Source organism: Podarcis tiliguerta, assembly GCF_965153285.1.
Source record: "Podarcis tiliguerta genome assembly, chromosome: 9".
In the NCBI taxonomy this organism is placed as follows: domain Eukaryota; kingdom Metazoa; phylum Chordata; class Lepidosauria; order Squamata; family Lacertidae; genus Podarcis; species Podarcis tiliguerta.
In genome coordinates this window covers 37,884,458-37,907,966 of record NC_139542.1, presented here as the reverse complement: position 1 = coordinate 37,907,966, position 23,509 = coordinate 37,884,458, and the positions used below count along the sequence as shown (strand labels likewise).

Genomic DNA, 23,509 nt, shown 5'->3' with positions numbered 1-23,509 from the left:
GCAGGACTATTTCAGTAGCCTCGCTTCTGATTTTATATGAGCAACTCTTTCTTCCATCCCTAGGGGACATTTCAAAACAGCTTTGGTTCCCCTGCAAACAATGGCTTTTTCTACGTATCAATCTAGGTGTCTCTGATCTTCAACTCCAGCCATTATATTCTATTCTCCCCTTCCACCTGTTTGCCACTGTTTTTTTCACTTGGCCATGCCACATTATTATGAGGCAAGGTTGTTTGTTCTCCCCCATATATATTTTCCCCTACCTTTTTTGTTTGTGTATTTTGCAAACGTCAGGATTATAACACTGTCTGCTGGTACCTCATGTGTGTTGTACTTTGGGCTAAATAAACATGAGTGCCGGAAGACTCAAATTGGTATTGGTATATAAATGATGAAGACTGATGGAGAAAGAAAATAGAGATTGATAAGGAATAATCAGAACAGAAAATGAGTTGCAGAAAAGACAAACCTGTTGGCGGGTGAGGAAGGATTTTGCTGATGTAGTAGTTTTTGCGGAAGGTTTGAAGGAACAGCAGGAAGAAGCGTAATGAAAATAAGCACATCTTATTTATTTATTTTTCAGTATTTATAGTTTTCAGTATTTATATAATTTTCAAATGCTTTAGAAAACTATTTAAATGAAGCATATAATACAATAACTAAGACCAATTCTTTTGTAAAAAAAATATCAAGAGGAAAAATTGAATTTACAGGCAACTCCTGATTTGTACAGGGGTTCTGTTCCAGGACATTGCATGCTTTCATGAAATAATGTGCAATTGAAACAGCCCGTTCTACCTCTGCCCTGCCCCACCCTTTAATGACGTCTTTTATTATGATACTGGATATTTTTTGGTTCGGCACTGTGCGTGTGTGTGAAATCGCACACGTATCGGTTCACACCTAAAATGGAGGTTGCCTGTATTTCAAGTCAGCGATAAAAAGGAATATCATCCTAGCAGTGCTTGCTGTAAACTCTGATCAGCTGGTTGGGTCTTATAGCAAGCCCATTTGGGGCAGGAATCAGCTACACTGCAGAGTTGCTTTTTGGGAAGTCTGTAGCCAGGGCTTGCTGCCACTGCTGATCAGATGATTGGCGCCAATAGCAAGCCTTGCTTGCCAAGAATGCCCCTGCGTGTCCACCAGCCCCACACCAGATGTCATTTATGTCATCAGGTGTCGGGCAGGTGGATGTGGTTTGAGGAAGATTGCCTTGTAGGCCAAATCATATTCTGTTGTTGTTGTTTAGTCGTGTCCGACTCTTCATGACCCCATGGACCAGAGCACGCCAGGCATATCATATCATATCAAATCATATCCTATACTGGACCTAATGTGGCCTTCAAGTTGCTCACTCCCTGATATAAAGTAAAACCCCTCTCTTATAATCACAAGAGAGGGAAACCCCTCTCTTATAATCACAAATGTTTTGTTAACTGTGAGAAATTTAAGCTTTCATCACAGCCTGGTTCTGGAAGAAGCTTTGTTCAGCACCTCAGTATACAGGACTCCATCCTGTCATTTCAACTCTACTTCCCATACAAGCACCAGATGTCAGTCATGTGCTCATCTGTCACTACTTTTCTATCTTAAATGCCAGAATTAATTTCTACAATTATGTCAGCAGGTGAAAGCACTGTCATTCAGAGGGTGTTTTGACCTATAAATTACTCAGTTCTCACTCGACTGTCTTGGGCTAAGTTCTGAAGAATTCTACGTTGGAAATACATTTGTACAATTGCTTCAGGTCTATTGTTTTCCTGAGATATCAACTATTGCATATGGCGATCTAGTATATGATACTCCAGCAAAACCTTCAGCCTGTCAGATAACCAGACAGGTTGTTGACAAACAATATTGTTGTGCAGTAGGGTGCTGGGTGCCATGCTATATATGTAGCATGTCCCTATGCATGTCATTGTAGTCTGAGGTCTTGATCATACTAAGGCTTGCATATTCAAGTCTGCAGAACTATAACCTGCCCCCCCCATCCCCACAGAGAACTAACTAGGGACTTGGCTTGTTGCTATCTCAAATGGCAAAAATTATGGCTTGGTATTGGGTTGAAATAAACGACAGACGAGTAGTGGGTGTCATCTGCCTTGTCATCTCCCAAGTATCTGCCTTGTTCACTTTGGACGATGGGCATGGCTTGGAACAGCCCTGTCCCTCTGTATCTCCTCCACATCATATCCCATACCATTGTAACAGGTTCTTCGGCTGCCACAAGCAAGTTTGGGGGCTGCAGATGGAGTCAGCAAATTCCTGTTTCATGCACATGAAATCCACTGCATTGACCAAACTATAGAATCTAATCCAATGTCTTGTAAAACTTTATTTTGGGAGATTTCTATTCCAAATTACATAGAAGCTGCTTTGTTAAGTAATGCTTTTTATACTTCGCTTGGCTAGAAAGGTTTCCTTGCTCCCACACTTCAGCATCTCTTCATGAGAGTGAGAATCATGCATGTATTTATAACAATGCATCTATGAACAGAGTGTGGGTGCAACAATAAAATACATCTGGGCAAGTAATTACAGTGGTACCTCTGGTTACATACGCTTCAGGTTACGTACGCTTCAGGTTACAGACTCCGCTAACCCAGAAATATTACCTCCGGTTAAGAACTTTGCTTCAGGATAAGAACAGAAATCGTGCGGCAGCGGCGCAGTGGCAGTGGGAGGCCTCATTAGCTAATGTGGTGCTTCAGGTTAAGAACAGTTTCAGGTTAAGAACAGACCTCCAGAACGAATTAAGTTCTTAACCTGAGGTACCACTGTATGTAGTTGTGTTTATACACGCATACTACTTGTTGTATATATAATATATTTATTATACTGGGGGCCCTGTTGCTCATTTTGTGGTGTGTGCCATCCATTTGTATGACATAAATTTTAAACCCGTATCTAGAACCAGAACTAAATTTTATGCACTCCACAGGGTTGTTTTGTTTTACATCTTAGGTTTGTTTGAAGAACAGCTCCATGCCCATGAACCATGTTTGAAATGTACAATACTTCTTTAAAAGAATGCTTATGGTGGTACGATTGGTGCTTGGTGTTCAAGGAAAGAGTACAATAGCAAAATATGCAACATGCCAGATGGGATGCCTATTAGCTCTTGCCATGAGTTGAGACTTTTGGTTCACCCAGCTATAAATGAGAACTTTAGCAGTAACAGTGTGAATTCCAAAATACTTACACAGTCTGCTAGTGTTACCACAGCAAGCCTATAGACGTGGGAAAATTGTGAACCCTTGCATATGCATTTCCAGTGTATTTTACATCCTATAATAGTATCCTAGTAAATTGACTACATAAGAGTATCCTCTGTTATATTATTGGGAAATTCTGGCAAAAGAAAGCTAGAGAAAATTATTAACACCTGTAGAAATTTTACCAGAAACATTCCTGTAATTGACCCATTTTGACTTTCAAACTGAATTTTAAATAAATGAAATAGATACCAGTAATTTTAAATGAGAACATTAGTGTAATTAAGACAGAAAGATCACCAAAGTACAGAATAAAGTGAAACGCTCAAACATCTGCATGTAAGTGCTGATTTTAAAAGTGCATTGTGTACCAAGCTACAGACACATGTTGTCAGAATTTATAAACATGTTCATTATCTGTTTTGTTTTATTTTAGCTTATCCTAGTAGTCATCTTATTTTAATTAAAAATAAAATTCTTCTTCGGAAAGCTATTAGACCACTGAGAATTGAATGTTAGTGCATATGTTGTGTATTAGAATACTGTAGGTAATTTTACTGCTGCTAACTTAAAATCCTCAAGGGGGAGTTAATTACAGGAAAACCTTTCTAAATATCAGCTGCATATTTTCCATGACAAGAGGTTTTTCAACTCTCATTGAATAATTCCAGAACCAGAGTTTTGTTTAGTTATATCTACTGGTACATTTGAACGAAGAAAAAGAAAGTGTGTGTGTGTGTGTGTGTAAAATTCTCTTCCCCTTTGACCAGTACTGTAAACAAACATTTACGAATAAATTTTAAAAGCTGTTTGTTTGTAGGAAAATGTGTGAGATGAAAAATGGCCTTTTATTGCAGATTAAACTTCTGTCTTTTAAAAACTGAATTCTTAGGTACCCAAATGGTTGGTTTGCCTATTGTGCTAATGTAAAGTTTTACTTGAAATTTATGTTCACATGTTTACAGAGACAATTAAGCTTTATGTATGGCCACTAGGGATTGCTTTCCTCTGTAAATGTTTGCAGATTAAAGGTTTTTTAAAAATAAGCCCCTGGAACCTCAAGCCATATATGGCAATAATCAAAAAGTAATGAGCAACGTGTTGAAACTGGCTAGCCGGGATGTGTTTGGCATGATTCCAAAAGGAGACATAGTCCAATATGTTGCTTTTAAGGCTACCCAAAATTATGCACAAGTTTGCAGCTCTTTTGAGTAATAGAAATCTGAATACATTTCCTATGTTCTCCAGCTGCAACATGGAAAGTAATAGTGAGATAAGTAGTGAATTGCTGCCTCCTATCTGTTTCTTCTTGTCAGTTTAAAATAAGAAGAAAATGCATTTAAACATAGAAAGACAGCATAGTTTGGAACAGAATAGGAGTGTGTGTTGCATTCTCCTGAAACTCAAGATGCATTTAATCCAAATAAATAAACACACAGTGGGTTTATGCATTTTAAAAGAGTTGGTATTGATAGTCATCGTTGCATTCCTGCTATGTACCCTTTATAAGAATGTGTTACATTAAATATATTCTGGTTTTGGTTGGAGAGTCTGAGATTATGCTGGATTCGGTGTTGTTGGGATGAGAGAATACAAGCTTTGGGTAAATTCAGCCCAGTCTGTCAAGCGTTTGCACAGAAGTAAGACACTGGTTCAGTTGGGCTTTCTTTCCTGGTAAGTGTGATCAGATTGCAGCCTTGTGCGTTTAGTCCGACCTAAATGGCACTGGATTGAAGAGGGTTGACTTCCAATTAATCAAGCGTCCATAGGATTGCAGCCTTGGTAACCTAAGCACTCTCCACTAGCTTGAGCCCCTGTAGTGTTTAAAAATTCACAGATCTCTTAACGCTGATAACCTTTCCGTTCACCTCCCGCATCCTTTGAAGGTGCAAGCTTCTGTGTAAGTCTAGAGTGACTTCCTGTTCTAGAGGGCTGGCGTTGGCGCTCCCTCTATGGAGAAGGGGATGCTGTGTGTGTGTGTTGTAAAGCTACCCTCCTCCTCCCCTCCTGCCAGAGCGCGCATAGCCAAATCTATTCGTCTGTACTCCAGGGAGTGCGTGTGCGTCTAGAGGACTCGTCCCTTTATTGGTGCGAGGGAAAGTCCCCGTCGATGCTGAAGCGCCTGGTAGCCTCTCTGTACATATCATTCACTTGCACTCTCTAAAAAGCTGGAGTCCTGCGCGCGCTGCCTCGCCCGCAAGTGTCAATGAATTCAGCGGTGCCGAGTAAACAGGCAGAGGGGCTCTGGCTCTCTCCATGTCGCCGTCTGAGCATTTCAAATCATGTTGCAGTCTGGCATTTATCGTTCTGCACAGGATTGTTGACGATCTCCCCCCCCCTTTTTTTTTCTTTTTGAAAAAAATACAAACCGGTAGCGGCTTTTTGAAAAAAATACAAACCGGTAGCGCATATTGGAGAGGGACCACTGGAGGCGCCCCCCCCCCCCCGGCGCCTGTTAAAAATAAAATAAATAAAAGAGCTCAGCTTCTGCAGCCCGGAGCTGATTTCGTAAAATTATCGACGGTTCCTGCTGCCTTAAGACTTTGAGCCCCCTTTTTAATATATAAAGTGAGATAAAAACAGCTACTCTGATTTTGTTGTTGTTGTGCAGACATGTTCTGGTTAAAAAAGGGGTTAAAAAACAACTATAAATCCCCCTTCCTTATTTGAAAAAGTTGGCTTGACTCTGTAACACAGAGACACAAAAGGTGCGGCCGAGGGAGTTGCTCGAAGTAGCTTTTATCGGACGAAGTTTCCGTAGAAAATGCGCGCTAGACAAAAGAAGGAAAAAGTCTGTTCAGCTTTTGGGTAGAGTTATATTGAATTTAGGAAGGCTGGCTCAGTTCTACCATGGTGTTGGTCTTTTCTCCCGGTTATCCTTCGCTTCCCCACTCCCCCAAAGAGAAACATTCAGGGCAAACAGTGCCGCCCTGCTGAGAGATTGCCTTGCTGCCTCTCGCCGTGATGCAGGTGCACCTTTTCAAAGCTTCAAAGAGGACAGGCTAAAAAGGGGGCTTAGTGTGGATCTGCTGGATCCTGCTCGCTGTCGAAGCGCGAAGCGAGCGAGGGAAGGTCCTAGGACCACGTCCTAACACGATCAGCTTCTCTCGGAGTAGAGCTGGGAGATGTAATCCGCTTCCACAGCCTTGAGCCACGTAGCTCTCCTACCTTTCCAAGCATAGGAGCAAACGCCCAGGGGCCGAGGTCCATTCGCCCCCCCCCCCCAATAAAACATTTGAGGGGGCCTCTCATCAAAAAAAGGTTGATGGTCTGTTCAAATGTGCATGCGCCGCGTCTTGTGATCAGTTATAAGGGCTACTCCTTCCCCATTTTTCATACAAGTTGGCACCCCTGTGCCCATGTTTATTGCGCAGAAAAGAACTTTCCAAGATTCCTTAAGGGAAGCTTCGCCAACTGTGTGCGCCCCCCCCCCCAAAAGCTGCCCTATGCGATTTCCCCTTAACGGCGCCGTCCTCTCATACTGAGTCCGAAGGCAGACCTGTGAGCAGTGGGGGTTACTCCCGGGTAAATGAGGCACAGGATCGCCCCTGTGTCGCAGGTATGCTGTAGCCCCCGCACGTCCGAAGGGGCTTCCCTCGGGCCAGTGCGCGAAGGACGCTGCTCGCCTGCCCTTTGGAGCAGCTCCTCCACGGCTGGTGGTAGCGGGTTGTTTGTGGCTCGGGGCCGCCTTGGGAGTCCGGCTGCATTTTGCCCGTGGCTGCCCAGCCAGAGAGCAGCGAGGGACGTCCCTTGAGGACGTGGCCCGCCGGCTAGCCTAGAGGGCGCGGCGGGGGCTGCAGTGCGGCCGGAGCCCCCGTCGGGCAAAGCCATCACGTTCTCAGGCTTCGAGAGCAGCAAGGCGAAGGAGCCCCTTCCAGGAGCTGGCAGCCGGCGGAGTCCACAGCTCCTTGGCCGGCCCGAGAAGAGCCCGAGGCAGCTGTGGGAATCTTTATTAAGTCCTCAGACGGGTGAATCGGTGTGAGTTTGGAGTGATGTGGAAGGCGTTGCTGTGTCTGGGCTCCACCAGCTCTGAATTGGCTCCCCCTGAATAAAGAATAGTCCCAGCCATAGAACAGTTAAACCAAAGTGGTTGGGGCAAAAATAAAATAAAATAAAAATCGACAACCCCACCAAGTGCTTCCTTCCTGAGTTAATCAGAGGTGCTGGATTTACGCAAAAAGTCTTGCTTTGCTGGTTTATGGATCGCATCCCCTCCCCACATAAGGATGCTCGATCACATTTTACAACTGGGGGTCATGCATGTCCCCCCCCCCCCTGGAAGCAGGTCCCCTGACTCCGACGGGGCTTGCTGCTTAGTATAGATTTGCAGTCTTGGTTTCTTGAGACGCACCCAGCTAGTTCGTTCCCTTTTCTTTAAATCTCCCATTTTGATTTAATTTACAGAGGTATAAGTTTGCTATCAGGGTGAGTTGTCGTTTATTATTATTATTATTATTATTATTATTATTATTATTATTATTATTATTATGGGTGGGGATATTTGTTGTAGTTGTAGTAAAAAAATTAAAAATACTGGAAGGGGGATGCTTGTTTCAAATATCTCGTAAGTAGGGCTAAAAGCTCTCAGTCCTGGCTGTGTTAATCGGTTTACAAGTAGCTCTGCCGGCTCACTCGCTTCCCAACCAGCGTGGGTTAGAGGCGGCTGGCTGGCGGATTTATTCCCAGCTGAGCCCCCCTTTGCTTGAGTCTTCGGCATGTGTGCAATAAGCAAGGTTATTCCTCGCCCCCCCTCCCCGACCTTCCTTCCCCGTAACTGTTGCCTCTCCGAGTTGATGGACAGCCGCGTTTCTCTTTCATTTCAGCTCCAGATGAAGATGTACTTGTTAAAGGAAAGCAGTCCATCAAGAGTCAGGCTTTAGGAAATCAGAACTCTGAGAGCGAAATTCTCCTGGAAGGCGACGATGATACCTTGTCATCCATCGAAGAGAAGGAACTGGAGAACTTAACTGGTAACTTCAGCTGTCTATTACCTGCTCCTTCCGACTTGGTTCCCCCTCCCCTTACTCCTTTACCTCCTCCTTGGCAACATCTTCTCTGCAGGGGGGGGGGGGGAAGACATGGGGCATATGGCTCTTTCCCATAACTGGATTAATGAAGATAAATTTCTGAATGGGGGAAATGACCTTTATATTGCCACTTAAATTATTAATTTTAGCTGGGGATATATATATATATATATATATATATATATATGACTGAAAGGTCAGGCCAAATCCTGTACAAAAGTAGATTATGCTAGCTTCCCCCCTCCCACCTCATTGACACTAGTGTCACAGCGCATTGGAACAAGAAGGCAATCTGAACAAGTAAATCATAAAGCGTATTTATATATTTGTTCAAAAGCAAAACACCTCTCTGCATCAAAGGCAATCATTCCGTAATTCTTTTAAGCTAATTGTTCTGCCAGCCTCCTTTGTGTAAGTCTAAACCTTCATTTACTACTTTTTTAAATAAAAAACTGAGAAACAGGTTATTCTTACCATAATAGATTGGCTTAGTTGCAAACTGAACAAAACAATGTTTTTCTGCTTTAGAGGTTTATAGCCAAGCCCCCTATTCACTGGACTGGAATTGCAATCTGGGAATGAATAGTGTAGAATTTTGGGTCTAGGTATATATCACTTGGTCCGCTCCCAAAACAAGAATATCCCTTGCGTTTAAATTCTGTTTTGCTGGAAGAAGTGGAAATGGGGGCTTATTCATTTTTATTTATGCGCAAAGATCTAAAAATCTCTATTGCAGTTCATTACCTATTGCATCATCTGTTTGGTGCCTTATAATTAAAAACTAAGCATGAAAATATAGTCTATTGTCAAAGCGCTGCACCAATCAGTAAAACAGCAACATAATTTAATAGAGGGGCTCTCAATGAACCTGTTCTTCAACAGACCCTGCAAGAGCATCCAATCCATGTCCTCCTCTTCTCCACCCCCTTCTACATTTGTTGCTTCTGCTAATACATTCATACTGTAATAGAGGTGAAAGGGGAGTTTAATTATATAATCTTGACAATGGCAATAGGATTAAGAAGTAATCCTTGCTAATAAAGTAGTGTGGGTTACGAATGAAGTTGAAATTGTCAGGGGTTTTCAGCGGGACCTGAGCTGCCCTGGCTTCTGCAGCTGTCTGCTTGCCCTGTAATTGAATGTCTGAAAGTGATTGAAAAAATGTTATTTCTTCCTTGGATTACATGCTAATGTACAGAGGGCAAAGGGAGACAGCAAAAGAACACATAGCTGCTTATTTCATCCATTTGTGGGAATGAGCTTTGGGAAATCATGGAGGTAGTGCAGCTATCGGATGCCCATCTGCAAACACAATGTATTTGTACGCTGGGAATAGAGGGCAAAGCTGCTCTGATCTCAGCAGAGCATCTCCTCTATTGTGCTACTGGCACACATTGAGATTGATGCAAGATTAAAGACCATCACACCTCCTAACAATTGACAGAAATGACAATTCATCTGAATTTTTTTGGCAGTTATTCACCCATTGATTACCTAAGCGTGTGCACCTCATTTATACACACTTTATTAATGCAAAAGGGAATGTGTCACACATGCAGTTTACAGTATTTTTAAACAAAGGCCTACAGCTGACAAATATGCCCTTCCGTGGTCTCTGTGTTCCCTGCTTTTTAATGAGTTGGATGACAAATATAACCCACTTTTCTGCTTTATATAATGGCCTGCATATTGTTAGATCTGTACCCAGCCTATTGTTTTGAGTAGTACACTGATCTGTCTCTGTGATAAACCCTGTGGAGATGTGATTATTCCAATAAAAATTCATTCAGTTGGAAACCAACGCTCCAGCTGTTTATTCCCACAGTCCCTAAGCTGCACTAACACTGTGTGTGGATTCCTTGAAAAATATTTAAAAGGCAGGCTGAACCCACTTCTCAAATGCTATATGTCTCAGTCTCTAGCAATGGGTAGCGTTTAACTTCTGAACAATAGATCCCTGCCATGCATGAAAATAAAAACCCATGTACAGAACTCATAAGCAACTTTCTAAATAAGCTAATCATCAGGAAATCTGGGTCAAATTGGTTTGCCACTCCCCCCCAAACCTACACACACATATGTGAAACTAATATTTCCCATCCAACCTTCCTCTTTATGCGTTTGCATTATTGTTTAGAACATGAGGTATTCGGTTCTGAAGTATTTCTAAATTTCTGGAAGAAGAAAGCTCGATGATCTAATAGCCACCTAGATGGCATACATAATTGCTTGCATAGTTTGCAGCTGTAGTTGTTCAAATGTCTGGCACTCCCAAGTGCAGCAAATGCATTGCATGTGTACTTGCGGGGGACTGAGGACTTATAAGAATTTAATTTATAAATCCAGTCCTTTTTGTGGAGGGTGGCATTGGATTAAAGAGAGGCAATAAAAGAAGAACATACACTTATATCTGTGCATCTGTGCTTGTTGCGGAGACCACTGGTAACAAGGTGTTGGACTGTGGTTTTTGTTTCTTTCCCTTTGGTAGGTCCTGTTAGTCTGTCTACACCAGCTCAGCTTGTGGCCCCTTGCGTAGTAGTGAAGGGCACCCTTTCCATCACCGCCTCTGAACTGTATTTTGAGGTAGATGAAGAAGAGCCGAGTTTTAAGAAAATTGACCCCAAGGTAAGAGATCATTGACCCTTCTTGTACTAACCCTTGTGACAAATTACAAGAAGCCTTTAATTTTTCACCCAGTACTTTCTAAATCCATTGGACACAAGTTTCTCATATTTGTGAGTTTGTCATTTGCGGAGTTTTCGTGCTAGTGGCACTCATGTAAGTATGAAAAACAATTCACCCCAGTTCCAGTGCTAATTACTTCATAGGGCAGAAAGCCTCCTGGGAAATGCTTTGAATAAAACTGCATTGGAGCAAGAGAATGTGTGAAAGTTTAGTGGCGTTAACTATTGAAGCCTTTGTTTTACCTCAACTTTTTTATGGTGCTCACTGATTTCTTGCATTTGCTTTATATTACTTTGTAGCAGGCTGAAGAGTTTGTACATGCTTATTCAGAGAACATAATTGCCACTTGATACTATATATTTTAATAATATATTTTGTGTTGTGCTTCAGTTTCCCAACTCAATGCTTTGTTCAGATTATAATGATCTTTAAATGCAAGGGTAATAAAAGTCATTCCTCCCATCCCCAGAAAATCGTTTTTGCTCACAGTGTTAATGACTACTATAAGAATTGCACTTAGGAAGCTTCCATAATACTAAAATGTGATTACTGAGTGTGCCTTTTCCACCTAAAATGTGTTATGGTAGATAAATGTCTCCCAAATTTCACTAAAACAATTGCTAAAATGCAGTGCTTTCTTCAGGGAGAAAAAAAGACAAAATTGTATACTGTATTTTTATTAGTGGGTACTTTTTGTTGCATCTCTGTTCAATTTTATTTTTTTGAATACATCTTTCTGAAAAGGTTAATGGATAGTGGGGACTTGAACTAGACCTTGCTTAATGTTGCAGTTGGTTTTTTTTAAAGCTTTTACTTTACTATAACAGTAGCATATTAAAACTATGAAGTTTTCTTTGAAGTACATAAACTTTCGAGTATTAGGGTGAAAGTAAAAGGTTTAGAATTGAGAAGTAGCTTCAATTTGTTTGCATGTTATTTTGGTGCTCTTTGATATTAAAATTGAAAAAGCAGTCATCAATGAAGACGTACTGTAAAATACTAACACAGCCTATTTCTTAGAACTCATTACAATACAAGAAGCTACAGTATATATTAATCAAATGTGGCTGTTCAGCCCTTGTGCATCATTCAAGGAGTAATGTAGGGTGAGATCCCTCTGCTATCTTCCCCCTCCCCTTTGAAGGATACAACAATTCCTTTTCCATCTTAAAAACGAAAATGAACAGGCAGCTTAAACTGACTGTACTTTTTAACTTTGCGGTAGAGATAGGGATCATAGAAAAGTAGCCAGGTTTAATCTTGAAGATAGGAAATAAATAGTTTGGAGTCTCTCTCTCTCTATTTCCTTTGGTGAAAACTCTCAAAGCTTACTGGTGTTTTGGTTATGAAGTCATGCAACAATGCGACATCATTCTCTTACAAGCACTGGCGTTTCCCCATGTTTCCCTTTCTCTTCTCCCCCACCCCTTTCCCAGAAGATATGGGTAACTAGAGCTTGAGTAACAACATCTCCCCTTTGAATACCAATCCTGCGTTTGCTCAGATGCCTATTTAATGGGCCTTCCTCAGTTTGATAAATTCGGCTTCTCTGTGTGTTTTTCTAAACTCCTGGGAAAGAAAACATTATGACAGGAGTTTTGAAATAAAACCTGAACTGGATGCAGCATTGATGCTGATAACATCAAAGTTTATATTCCTACTACAAGGCTGTTTTTAACAAGCAAGCTGTAGTACTATGAGCTCAGACTTGCTCTTGGAGTGAGGCAGAGGAGACCCTCAATTTATTTTGAGCCATACTCAAATAATTTGTCACAGAAAAAAAGATTTTGAATATGAAGCCACATTGCTCTAAGAAAAAACCAAAACAAAACAGAGCTGTTGTGCAAGTAGATGCATTTATATAAAGGTAGAAAATATGTTTAGTTTCCTAATGGTATGAGATGATTTGTGAAATATGGTAGGACTCTACCTCTTCAATTATAGGTTTGTCTGTGTGTGGGCCCCTACTTCAAATAAGTCCTCAATAAATTTAAAAACACACTTTTTGGGGGTGGGGGGAATTCATTCAAATAAATAATAATAAAAAGATTTTATTGAATAATAAAATACCCATAATGCTGGGGCTCCTGTCCACTTCACACAGCCCCACTGAAGGAAATGCTACTTACTGCCAAGTAAACATATTTTAGAATAGAGCTTCACATTTAGAGAAAACATGTTGGAAAATATCCTAGTGGACTAAGTAGGTTTTTTTGTGTTTGTAAAAATCTAAACTTTGTTTGTATAAAGCCTGAAGCCATAATGTGGAACTATTTAAATAAATAAAAAGGGGAAACAAATTCACTAGAACAATTTGAAAATCCTTTTCTCAAATGCAAATCATTTTAATATGGAAACGCATGGCCCTGGGGATGCTAGCATAACTTTAAAAAAACCCTGTTAAAGGTCTAGTTCCATTTTGTATTTTGTTCTATGTCCTTTCTTCCTGAAGCAGGGTCTACATAAAAGCCAGAGGAAACCAAATGTTTGCAGCAAATAAATTGACTACTTGTAGGGTATTAATAATTCAGAGTAAATCTATATGGCCTTGAAATTCAAAGTCAAATTGGACTTGGGTACTTACTCAGCTTTAATAAATGAGAAGCCCACGTGCAGAGAGAAATTATCCTCTCCTTCACATAATGAATGTATACTCAATCTCATAGCCACTGTTAATGCAGCCCCAAATATTACCAAACACATAAGTTGTTATTGTTTTTAAGTATAAATGCTTCTTTCCCCACCTGAATATTTACATATCTTCTGTAACAGAAAACAGAGATGTTAAAAAGATATTTACTGGGGGGGGGGGGGGTTTCCCCGCCCCAGAGATCTCCCTTAACATTGTGTTATTTTGTTCCCTTCCATCCATAGATATTTGTGTGAGAGAGATATTGCTTCTTTACGGAGAAGTGGAAATAACAGCCTATCCGTTGCCTGAATTTTAGAATAAACCCACACGAAGGCAATGTAAAGTTAAAACCATTTTGTTTATTATTTATTATTATTATTATTACTGTTTTGAACAAGTCAGCTTTAGGGAAAGGAGGAGGACGACGCATGATCTGACTTGGCACTGAAATACATTTAGCATCAGTAAACTTTTCGTGTGTGTCTGGGGCTTTCTGTTCGGTTCTCTTCCCCCATCCCTTTCTTTCGAAAGAAAAAAAAAAGTACATATAGTTAAATAATTCTGGTTTCTCCCCCTCCCCCACTTCGTGACAACATTCAGGCAGACGAACGAGAGAAAGAGAAAAGCGGGGGGAACGAATGACATACACTTAATATGGGGGGTGGAGGGGGAAGAGAAAAATGAAATGTACCTTGGGTTTCGTTTGGCTGTCGTAAAGTCCCGCCGCTGTTTTTTTAAGTGTCTTTTTAATTTATTTATTTAAAAAAAGGAGAGAGGGAGAGCGCCGGTGCCCGCTGCTAGGCATGGAGTCCTTTTTGCGCTTTGGTGGGGCCGTGGGTGCCCGCTGCTCCCCGTTCCTCTTCTTGTTTTTAAATAAGAGTTTTGTCTTTTAATTCGGGTTCCGCGCAGTCTTTGATTTCTGTCCCTCTTTCTCCCGGCCTTTTCCAACCCCCTCCCCCCCCCCGCTCTTCTATAGCTTGTCGAGGCTCTTGGGGTTGGTGAGGATCTCCCTGGCCAGGCGCCAGGTCTGCTTGGCGGCGCTCTCGAGGGCCGAGTGGGGCTTGCCTTGGAAGAGGTCGAGGTTGGGCAGGAAGTAGTGCGGGCAGCGCCGGCACTGCAGGCACGAGATGAGCTGCAGCAGGATGCCGTTGAGCCGGTCGCCCAGGCACGCCTCGTCCCAGTCGGTCTCCCGCGGGTGCTTCTCGCACTCGTAGAGCAGCAGCGTCTTCATGTGGTAGTTGTTGAGCGGCTGGCCGGGCAGCTCGAGGTGGCGGTCGCGCAGCGTCTTGAGCACCGACAGGCACTTGTTGCGGCAGCCGCCCAGCAGCAGGCGGTTCTCGGCCTCGCCGAACTGCAGCACCCAGGCGTCGCTCTCGGCCGAGCTCTGCTTGCCCGTCAGCGAGTAGCACTCCTTGGAGAGCAGGTTGAAGCCCTCCGCCTTCACCTCGGCCACGCGGTTGGGCCCCGGCCAGGGGATGTGCGGCAGCGGCCACTGCGCCGCGCTGCGCGGCCAGATGCCCGTGCACTTGAAGGCGGGCGTGATCTGCACCACGTAGCGCTCTCGGATGCGCAGCTTCACCTCGCTGGTGTCGGCGATCATCTTGACCACGTCGCGGTAGCTGCACTTGTCCACCGCCTGCGCCACCAGCGTCTGGAAGCGCGAGCGGATCTTGCGCGCCGACAGGTAGCCCGAGGCCGTGATGAACTCCACCCAGAGCGACATGCTCCGCTTGCGGCCGTCGCTCAGCTTGAGCACGGCGCAGCCGGGCAGCGAGCCGTCGTCGACGAAGTTGAAGACGCCCATCTGGTTGAGGTAGAGCACCACCTCGAACTCGGTGGGCGAGATGACCTCCAGGCCCTCGTAGCGCGCGTCGATCTCGCTCAGCGAGCTGATGAAGCGCGGCTCCTGCACCTCCACCTCCTTGAGCACGTCGGACACCACCTTGCACACCTCGCGGATGGTCTTGGCGATGGCCGCCTTACGCGCCTGGCAGCGCTCCGTGTAGTACTTGTTCAGCTGGTACACCAGCTTGGCCTGCGCCGCGATCATGTTGGGGCACACGTCCGGGCTGTACACCGGGCTCTCGCAGTACGTGGACGGATCCAACGCCGCCGCCGCGCGCGCCCGCGCACGCCAAGCCTGCTCCAGACGAGCACCGCAGCGCCAGTGGGCAGCACCGGGCAGCACCACCACCACCCCGGGCGGGCAGGCAGGCGGGTGGGGGGAAGCAGCCCGCTTCCTCGGGCGGCAAAGTTTGGCGGCCGGCTCCCTTCCTTGTTCACATTGGAGCTGCGCGCAGCCGCCGGAGAGGGCTTCAGTCCTTCATGGGGAAACTTCTCTCGCACTCGCGCAACTTGGCTTCCAGCGGGAAAGAAGCGATCGGCGGCCAAGGAGAAAACGGCGGCGATGAGGGAGAGCTTGCGCCCGGTGCCCAGAAGCAGAAACCCTCTCTCTTTCTTCTCTCTTTCTCTCTGGCACCGGCGCTTCTGGCCGCCTCCTTCCTCTGACAGGGAGGCGGCGGCGATGATCGCTTCTTGGAGCCTGGTCCGAAGAAGCCACCGGAGTGGAAACCTATTGCTGCCGGGCGCCCCTGCTTCTTATTTCTTTATTATTAAACACAAGCCAGCGAAAGCGCGTTGTGATCATTTCTTCCCTCGGTTCAATTTTGTTTACAGGCGAATCTCTCTTTGGAAACGTATCTTCTCTTGGAGCAGTGGCAAGGTTGGCGAGTTGAGCTTCTTTGCGCGCGCGCTGGTGTGTGTATGTGTGTGTGTGTAGTTTTCCGCTTTCCAGGATTTCGCCCCCCCCTACTCCTCCTGTTTTCCGCTTCCTTCCCCCTCCCACCTTTGGAATTGGATGCAGCCGCTCTGGTTACTTTCCTGCGCCTCTCCCGGCCTGGACGTCTGGAGGTCTCTGGGTTTGCGGAGAGTGTTGTTTAGTTTATGAATGGTCCGAAGGTCCTTCCGAACGGAGGCGGAGCTCCGGAATCCTACAATCGCGGGCCGAGCTGTCAGAGGGCCAGCCAATCGCAGGGCCGGGCGGTGTGCACGTTCTGTGCTGGGCCCGCCACTACTGCGTATTGTATTGGGAGTGGAGCGGGGGGGGGGGGGGAGAGAAGGGGAAGACGCTGGAGAGATGCTTGAGGCACATGCACAGATTGCGCGCACGCACACACATATGTGGCAAACAAACATGAAGCTCCCTTTCCCTGGGAAGCCAGGGAGGAAGAGCCATAGCCCCTATAAGAACGATTCCATGCAGCAATTTGGCGGGAATTAAATATTGCCATGAAACACACCACGGCAAGCGCTCTGGCAAGATCTCTGCGTGTCTTTGCAGTAACGTTCAAGATCAAGGTGTTACCTGCACCAACTGAAGCGCCGAGGGTGGTGCGTGCGGGTGTGTAAAATTCGCTTCCCCGCACTGACTAGCTGTAGTAACGTTGAAGTATTGGGGGAGTAAAATAAAAAGGGGGGAAGGTTCAGTACTTCTGTGCAAGCATAAATCTTCCGTAGCTGCTCCGCAGACCCAACATTAGTGAAAGTGAGACAGTTATTGGAAAGGAATAGTACACCTTGTTTTACAACCCTAAATGAGGGTTCTACTTAAAAGTTATAAATCCTGCGCCATGCAGCTGGCCTGTTGTTGTGAGATCATATGTACCCGCTGTATAAAAGGTTTAATATTCCATTTACTTGCGCGGGGAGGCAGGAAGAAACTGTGCATTTTGGAGAGTTTCGGCATGTACACAGTTCGGTGTTTACGAAAGTAACAGGAATCTTTCCTCCAGCCCCAGCGGATTTCGGCTGTTGAGATTTTGTGTGCGCGCAATCGCGTATTTCTCTGTGTTAAGATAGACACCAGCCGCAGCTTAATCGTTTACATTTAATTGGTAATAATTGCTGAAGTGTCAAATCTTCTCGATCCTCAGTATTTGTGCTGGGGAGGAAAACAGTAAAAACTGAGACAGCGGCCCTTCCCCTCCCAAATTTAAATATTCTTATAGATCTCTTACAGAATCTTAATAAATAATCCGCTTCGCTAACATTTTGAATTTCTTGAAGCCTTTTGCTTTAATTGTGCGATGGGCTTTTGTTATTTTTTTTTAACATGGACGAGTGCGCTTCTTTTCCCTTTTTAATCGTGTCTGTCATTCCGTTGTTGATTATGATGATGATACATCTCGCGCAATGCTGCAAGTCAGCAATTATATTCCAGCCTCTGGGAAGCGAACTACGAACTCCGCTGCATATTGCTCTCATGGCCAGAAAGAAGACTATGGCGAGCCTCGCCTTGTCTCTCCTCCTCGGTCCCCCCGCCCCGCCAACTCCCAGCCTTTCTAAATTGAACGTGATATTTGCCCACAGGGCTTCTCTGGATATATTCCACGTGCCAGGGAATAGTCAAGTTCCCCGTAGGATTGGAAAGGTCTTTAGAAGCTCAACAGTTGCTTGGAACAGGTGTGTGTCCCTTGCCTTCCCCTGCCCGTCGGCCAGATCATCCTCCTCTCCGAAACAGGCTCCATCCACGTTGCCTGCCTCGGGCAAGGAAAGAGACCCGACCCAAGCAGAGGAGGCTAGATATCTTGGAGGGAAGATGTCACTGCCGCTGAGGCGGTGGAAACAAGCCGTCGCGGGACAACGGTGGAGAGAAGCAAATCTGGGCAGAAGAATTCCCTCTCCTATCAATGCCTCCCGTCGCAACCAGGAAGGCAGGCGCTGCTTTGGAGGAAACAGATTTCGGCTGCAACTCTGAAGGCACTTACAAGGGAGTAAGCCCCATCGACTACCGGGCGGCTGACTTGAGTCAACTTGCTTTGGCCGGCTGCGGTCCTGCCACCTGGTCGCACCGACCATGATGGGGAAGGCTTACTTCCAAGCTCCAGGATTGTATGCTCCGATCCCAGACAATGTCCTTACCTAGATGCTCAATTCTGAGATGTTAGGAAATTGTTCGAGGTCGGAGCACCTGGGGAGGATAGAGGAGGGCGTGACACGTGTGTGTGTGTCGCCTTCTGTTTGCTTCTCCGCGGAACTGGCGAGAGCGCAAGAAAGAGCCCAGTTGCCCAGAAACAATCAACTTCAAGGGCAGACGAGGCGATGGTGTCGCTGCTCAGTTTCGTCCTCGCCGTGGCGCCCAGTATTCTCAAAATTGCTCACGTATTTTGAAAACTGGACGTGGCGGTGGAGCTGCTGTCCAGGAGCAGCATTCGCACAACTGCACACCCCGCTCCAAGAGCCATTTCTAGGTCTTTGTCGCTAGCCAGCCAGACTCCTGCTTGGCAACCACCTACTTCCCTGCTCCCTTGCTTGGCGGTGTCCCCTCTGGGACCCGTTCACTTTGACGTCTGAGAAACGCTCGCCCATCCTTCTTCGCCCTCAACTGGCTGCCGAGACGCGCCCAGGGCGCGCGGAACCCCGACTCCGGCGAGTCAGCTTGCAAAGCGACTCCCCTGGGTCAGGGCTGCCGTCCAGGTGACCCTAAAAAGGGAAAGAAAGGCTGCCTGCACGGATTGGGCAATTCCCTCCGTGAGCTGACGGCTCCAGCCAGGCACCAAGCGCATTTTCTCTCCGTGGGCAGCTTTGCGGCCCGGAGGGAAGGCTCCGAGTTTGCTCACCTTCCTCCTCCTCCTCGTTTTGATTTTCCAAACAATTCGTTTACCATCTCTCTTTCTCTCTCTCTTTTTCTTTCTTTCTTTCCACTATTCCCCTCCACCACCACCACCCCACCAGACTGAGGTCGACGCTCTAGTAAATAATAAATCAGTTTGAAACAAAAGCCGCTTCGGATTTATGGCCCGGAGCGCTAATTAGAAACATCATTTGAGCAATAAACTTAAACACTTTCTAGCAAATAACGCCGGCGAAAAAGCCTGCGCCTCGCCTTCTGCGGCTGCCTTGGCTGCTTGCGAGAGAGCAGCAGCGTCTGTGGCGGAATTTGCTTTCCCCCCTTCTTCGAGGGGAAGGATGGGGGTGGGTGGGAAGAGAAGGATGAATAATTGAAAGCATGTTGTTGTTATTTTTTGCTGCTGGGGGGGGGGGGAGCGGAAGATCCGAGGCGAGCCTGCCATGGAAGAGCCCCTGTCACATCACCTTGGCTGTCTGAGAGTCAAGGAGTCCATCAGCAGCTCCTTGATGGGGTATTAAAGCGAAGTGGCAGCCCCTCCAGGAGCAGGAGATACTGTATTCTATTAAAAGGACCCAGAGAGAGAGTCAGAGAGAGAGAGAGAGGGAGACTGTCTGGGAGGGGAAGCTCTCAAGGCTAAAAGCCACTTGAAGGCTTCAGCCCGATTGATCTGTATTCTCCCGTTATAATCCGTCTCATCATACTTGAGTTAATGAGGCAGGGGAGGGGGGTGGGGTGATCTGATGGGCCTTGACAAATTCATTAGGGAGGCTGCGGGACATTTTATTTGACTGTTAAACATCGTGTTTGTTTGGTTTAGGCAGTGCCAACATCAGCACGCCGCTGCCTGGAGCAAGGAAGAGCGAGGTTGTTAGCAGAGGGCTTCTCCAAAGGAGACTTTGCATGGGGAGTCTTGCTCTTTTCTTGGCTTGCCCCGCTGGCTTCCCTTGCCTTCTCCCAGGGATCCTTTTCCCTTTTTTGTTTTGCGCTGCTGCTAAAACAGGTTAAGAATGGGTAGGTATAATCACTGGCATTTAATTGGCATGAATGAACTGCGAGGGAGAGCTTCCTCTTTTCTGTTCAGGGAGTGAGTGTGAGAGAGAGAGCTTGTGCATTTACAGGAAAACAGCTTAGTTTGAAAGTGGGTTGTTTTTACACATCTGGAATAAAGAAAATGGGAGCTGGGGAACTAGGGTGGTCTTTCTGTAGCTAGAGTAAACTGGAAATAGTAAAAAAAAATGCAGAGCTTGACAGCCACTCAACTTTTTATTGACTTTAAATTTTATTTTTATGCAATTGCTTTGTGAGTCCTTCTACTTAGACAAGCTAACATTTCTGTGGGCTATTTCTAAGGAACTTCTGGAAGAGGATTGACTTGAGACCATGGACCTCTTTGGCACATTTTCTTGTCTGCTTTTGAATTTTCAAGAGTTTCAGACCCTCTGTAAACATGGACGATGAGACATGTCTTTTTTGTGTGTGACTGGGCTCTGCAATAAATAAATAAATAAATTGAATGGTTATTATGTATCTCTGGAAGCCCATAATTAATAAATACCATTGGTTTACTTTAAATTCAGTTTAAGGACAACGGCGTCAACTTAATTTTTCAGTTCATCTTAAATTTTTCAGGCGATATTTTAACCAAGTTAGCTAAACATTCTTTGCGGCAGAATTCTGTGCTTCCATTTATAGAAGAACAGTCTGGGAAAAGAACTAATGCCCTTTGCCTGTCATTTTCGTACATTCCTGCTCTGCTGATGAAGCTTGAACTGCTGCAGGGAATGTTTGAATTTGAAAAGAAATGATTCAGGAGTGGATGTTGTGTTCCTCAACAGCAAAAATAAGTCAATGGGTAAAGTAAATGCATCTGGAGGAATGACAGCTATAATCCTGTTTACATTTCCAGGATCTTTTCTTTATAAATTTGTGGGCGGATTTTTATTTTGCCTTTTTCTCTTCTGTTTGAGAGCTTAGTGTTGTAAATTGTCCTGTGGTGTGTACTTCCTTTATGTTTCGGAAGAAAGGGTTCCTTTTACTTAATTACTACAGAGCTTATACATTTTTAAAGAGCAATACTTGTATCTTAATTTTGTTTAGAAGGTTGAAAGGCACAAGAGTTAACTAACACATAAATGGCTATCTAGTGATTTACAAGGCTGTATTTGGTGTGTAAGTTTTTTCTCCTTTCTCCATCCACTTCAGCCACTGCCCCTCCAAGACTGCCCTTTCCTCTTATTTCTTATTTTCTAGATGCATGCAAAGGTATATGTCGGAAAAGGGAAAGCTTCTTTGATTTTTTTGGGCAGTATCACAATTACTTTTATAATTCACTGTAATAGTTCCCAGTGTGTTCATTTAACAACTTTATGATCTAAACCACTTTACTTAGAAGAGAGTTTTATTGAAATTAGCAGAACTTGCATGGAACCATGGTTTGAATCTGTTCATGAATGCATTGATGCATATATTTATATTTAATTGTTGCATTTATATCCCACCTTTTTCTCCAAGGAGCTTAAGGTGCTGTACATGGTTCTCCCTCTCCTCATTTAATCCCCTCCCCGCCACAACCCTGTGAAGTAGGTTTTGCTGAGAGGCAGTAACTAGCCCAAGGTCACTGAAGCGAGAGCTTCATAGCTGAGTGGGGATGTGAACCCTGGTCTCCTAGGTCCTAGTCCCCCCACTGTTACTGAAGTAGTTCACAATATGAGAAGACTAACTTTAGTTGTATGATCTGTATTGTTTTATTGGTACTGTTGCTGCAGGTTTGTCATGTCCTTTGGCGAGAACAATAAACTTATATTGAAACTGGAATGATCCATTGCTGAGACAAGCAGCTACTAGAACCGAACAGCACAGCAGTAGTGGAACTTTAGTTGTATCAAAGGCAAATAAAAATGATTCCCCCCCCCCCCCCGCTGCTTTTAGAATGTTGCAGTTGTACTAGAACAAAGTTGATTTTATTGATTATGGTGAGGTTATATATATATCTATGCTTCATATTTATAGTTTCTTGAATCATTCAAGGTGGCCCTCTGCAATTCAGCTAATCTGCAAAATCTAATTTCAAATTCCCTAATCTATTTGAACCAAATTGGGTTCCAGTTGCCCCCTTTCTATAGCATTGCCTGCTGTCAATTCATTGTATGCACTGAATATGTAGATTATGGATCTCCTGAGGTTTTCTGGTGATTTTAGACAGCAGAAAATGTAGATGATATTTTACAAGCAATTGCAGTGACACATGTTGAACGTGCTGTTTGTAGTTTAAAACCATTTCAATATATTTTTTAGTAAATTTGTCATGGCCTCATTTTGGCATTTCCCAACCATACTCTTATGAGAATCCTGTTTCCACAAGAAGGAAGGGATATGCAATCCTTGTGATTTGAGTTTTGGCATAGACAGTCTCAGCTGTAATAAGTAGCATTTATAGTAAGACACTTATTTAAACCCTAACTTTAAAACCTTCATATCCCTGGTTGAAGTTCAATGTCATTTGTTTGTGATGTGATATAAAACTGTGATGTCACTTTTGAAAAACACACTGTGTGTCAACCTCAGTTTTCTGGTTGCCGTTCCATAAAACCTCTTATAGCTTTAATATTTGCAAAGGAAACACTGAGTCAGTCAATGTAGATTGCAAGTATGTTTTTCCAACACTAAACATTGGAAATCATTTTCTAAGTTACCTTTCCTAAAGGTGATGGAACTACACAGTATCTTCTCTAAAATGTGATACAAAAATTATCCATTGTGAGAAACAAAGTTTAATAAAAAATGGCGGATTAGGTGTTGAAGGCCCACTGAGTGATGAAAGAAGAATACCTGTTCGCATGAATAAAATACAGAAGCTGTATGTGCCAGTATAGCTGAAATAACATTTGGCGAACAAAGGATTGGTGGTAACTTTTCTCCCTCAACATTCTGAAACTAGGATGTAAAACAGCTGTTTCAGGCTATGTATGCACTGGTTATACCTGTCTGTTTCTTCTCTGTGTCTCTCATCCCCTGCCCCACACTCCAAATCTTCTTTTATTATCTTTGGCTTCTATGGAGTCTTGTTTTCTAGCTGGCTTTGTCTACAGCAAAATGCTGGGTTGGTGTGTTTAAATCTGCCATGGATAGAGCAAAAAACCTTTTGATCTATGACTATGGCTGTTTCCAAATGATTTGCTTGCTGGGACTGGACACTGTCCATGCCCTTTCTCTTCCCTATCTGATAGGCACAAACAAAGGATGTGACATGCTACCAGATGCATAGTTAATCATCACTTTAGGCCTGTAAAAGGGGGAGAAAGAAGGAAAGATGCACCCAGGC

At 44.3% G+C, this 23,509-nt stretch overlaps 2 protein-coding genes across 6 annotated transcripts in view; one reads left to right on the top strand and one right to left on the bottom strand.

Moving 5' to 3' along the window:
- Window positions 1-23,509, top strand: part of LRBA (LPS responsive beige-like anchor protein) — a 350,444-nt gene that overhangs the window by 186,434 nt on the left and 140,501 nt on the right. For all 5 annotated transcript variants that reach the window (XM_083456976.1, XM_083456977.1, XM_083456975.1 and 2 more), the window contains exons 39-40: window positions 8,039-8,185; window positions 10,731-10,867. In XM_083456976.1, coding sequence (XP_083313102.1) covers window positions 8,039-8,185; window positions 10,731-10,867 — 284 coding nt within the window. The remainder of the gene's footprint in view (window positions 1-8,038; window positions 8,186-10,730; window positions 10,868-23,509) is intronic.
- On the bottom strand, window positions 13,899-15,786 carry MAB21L2 (mab-21 like 2). The gene has a single exon (XM_083457507.1). The coding sequence runs from the start codon at window positions 15,607-15,609 to the stop codon at window positions 14,530-14,532; it is 1,080 nt and encodes a 359-aa protein (XP_083313633.1). The 5' UTR covers window positions 15,610-15,786; the 3' UTR covers window positions 13,899-14,529.

Bases quoted from the DNA above. Each gene is read 5' to 3' on its own strand.
- MAB21L2 (XM_083457507.1), bottom strand. From the start codon at position 15,609: ATGATCGCGGCGCAGGCCAAGCTGGTGTACCAGCTGAACAAGTACTAC.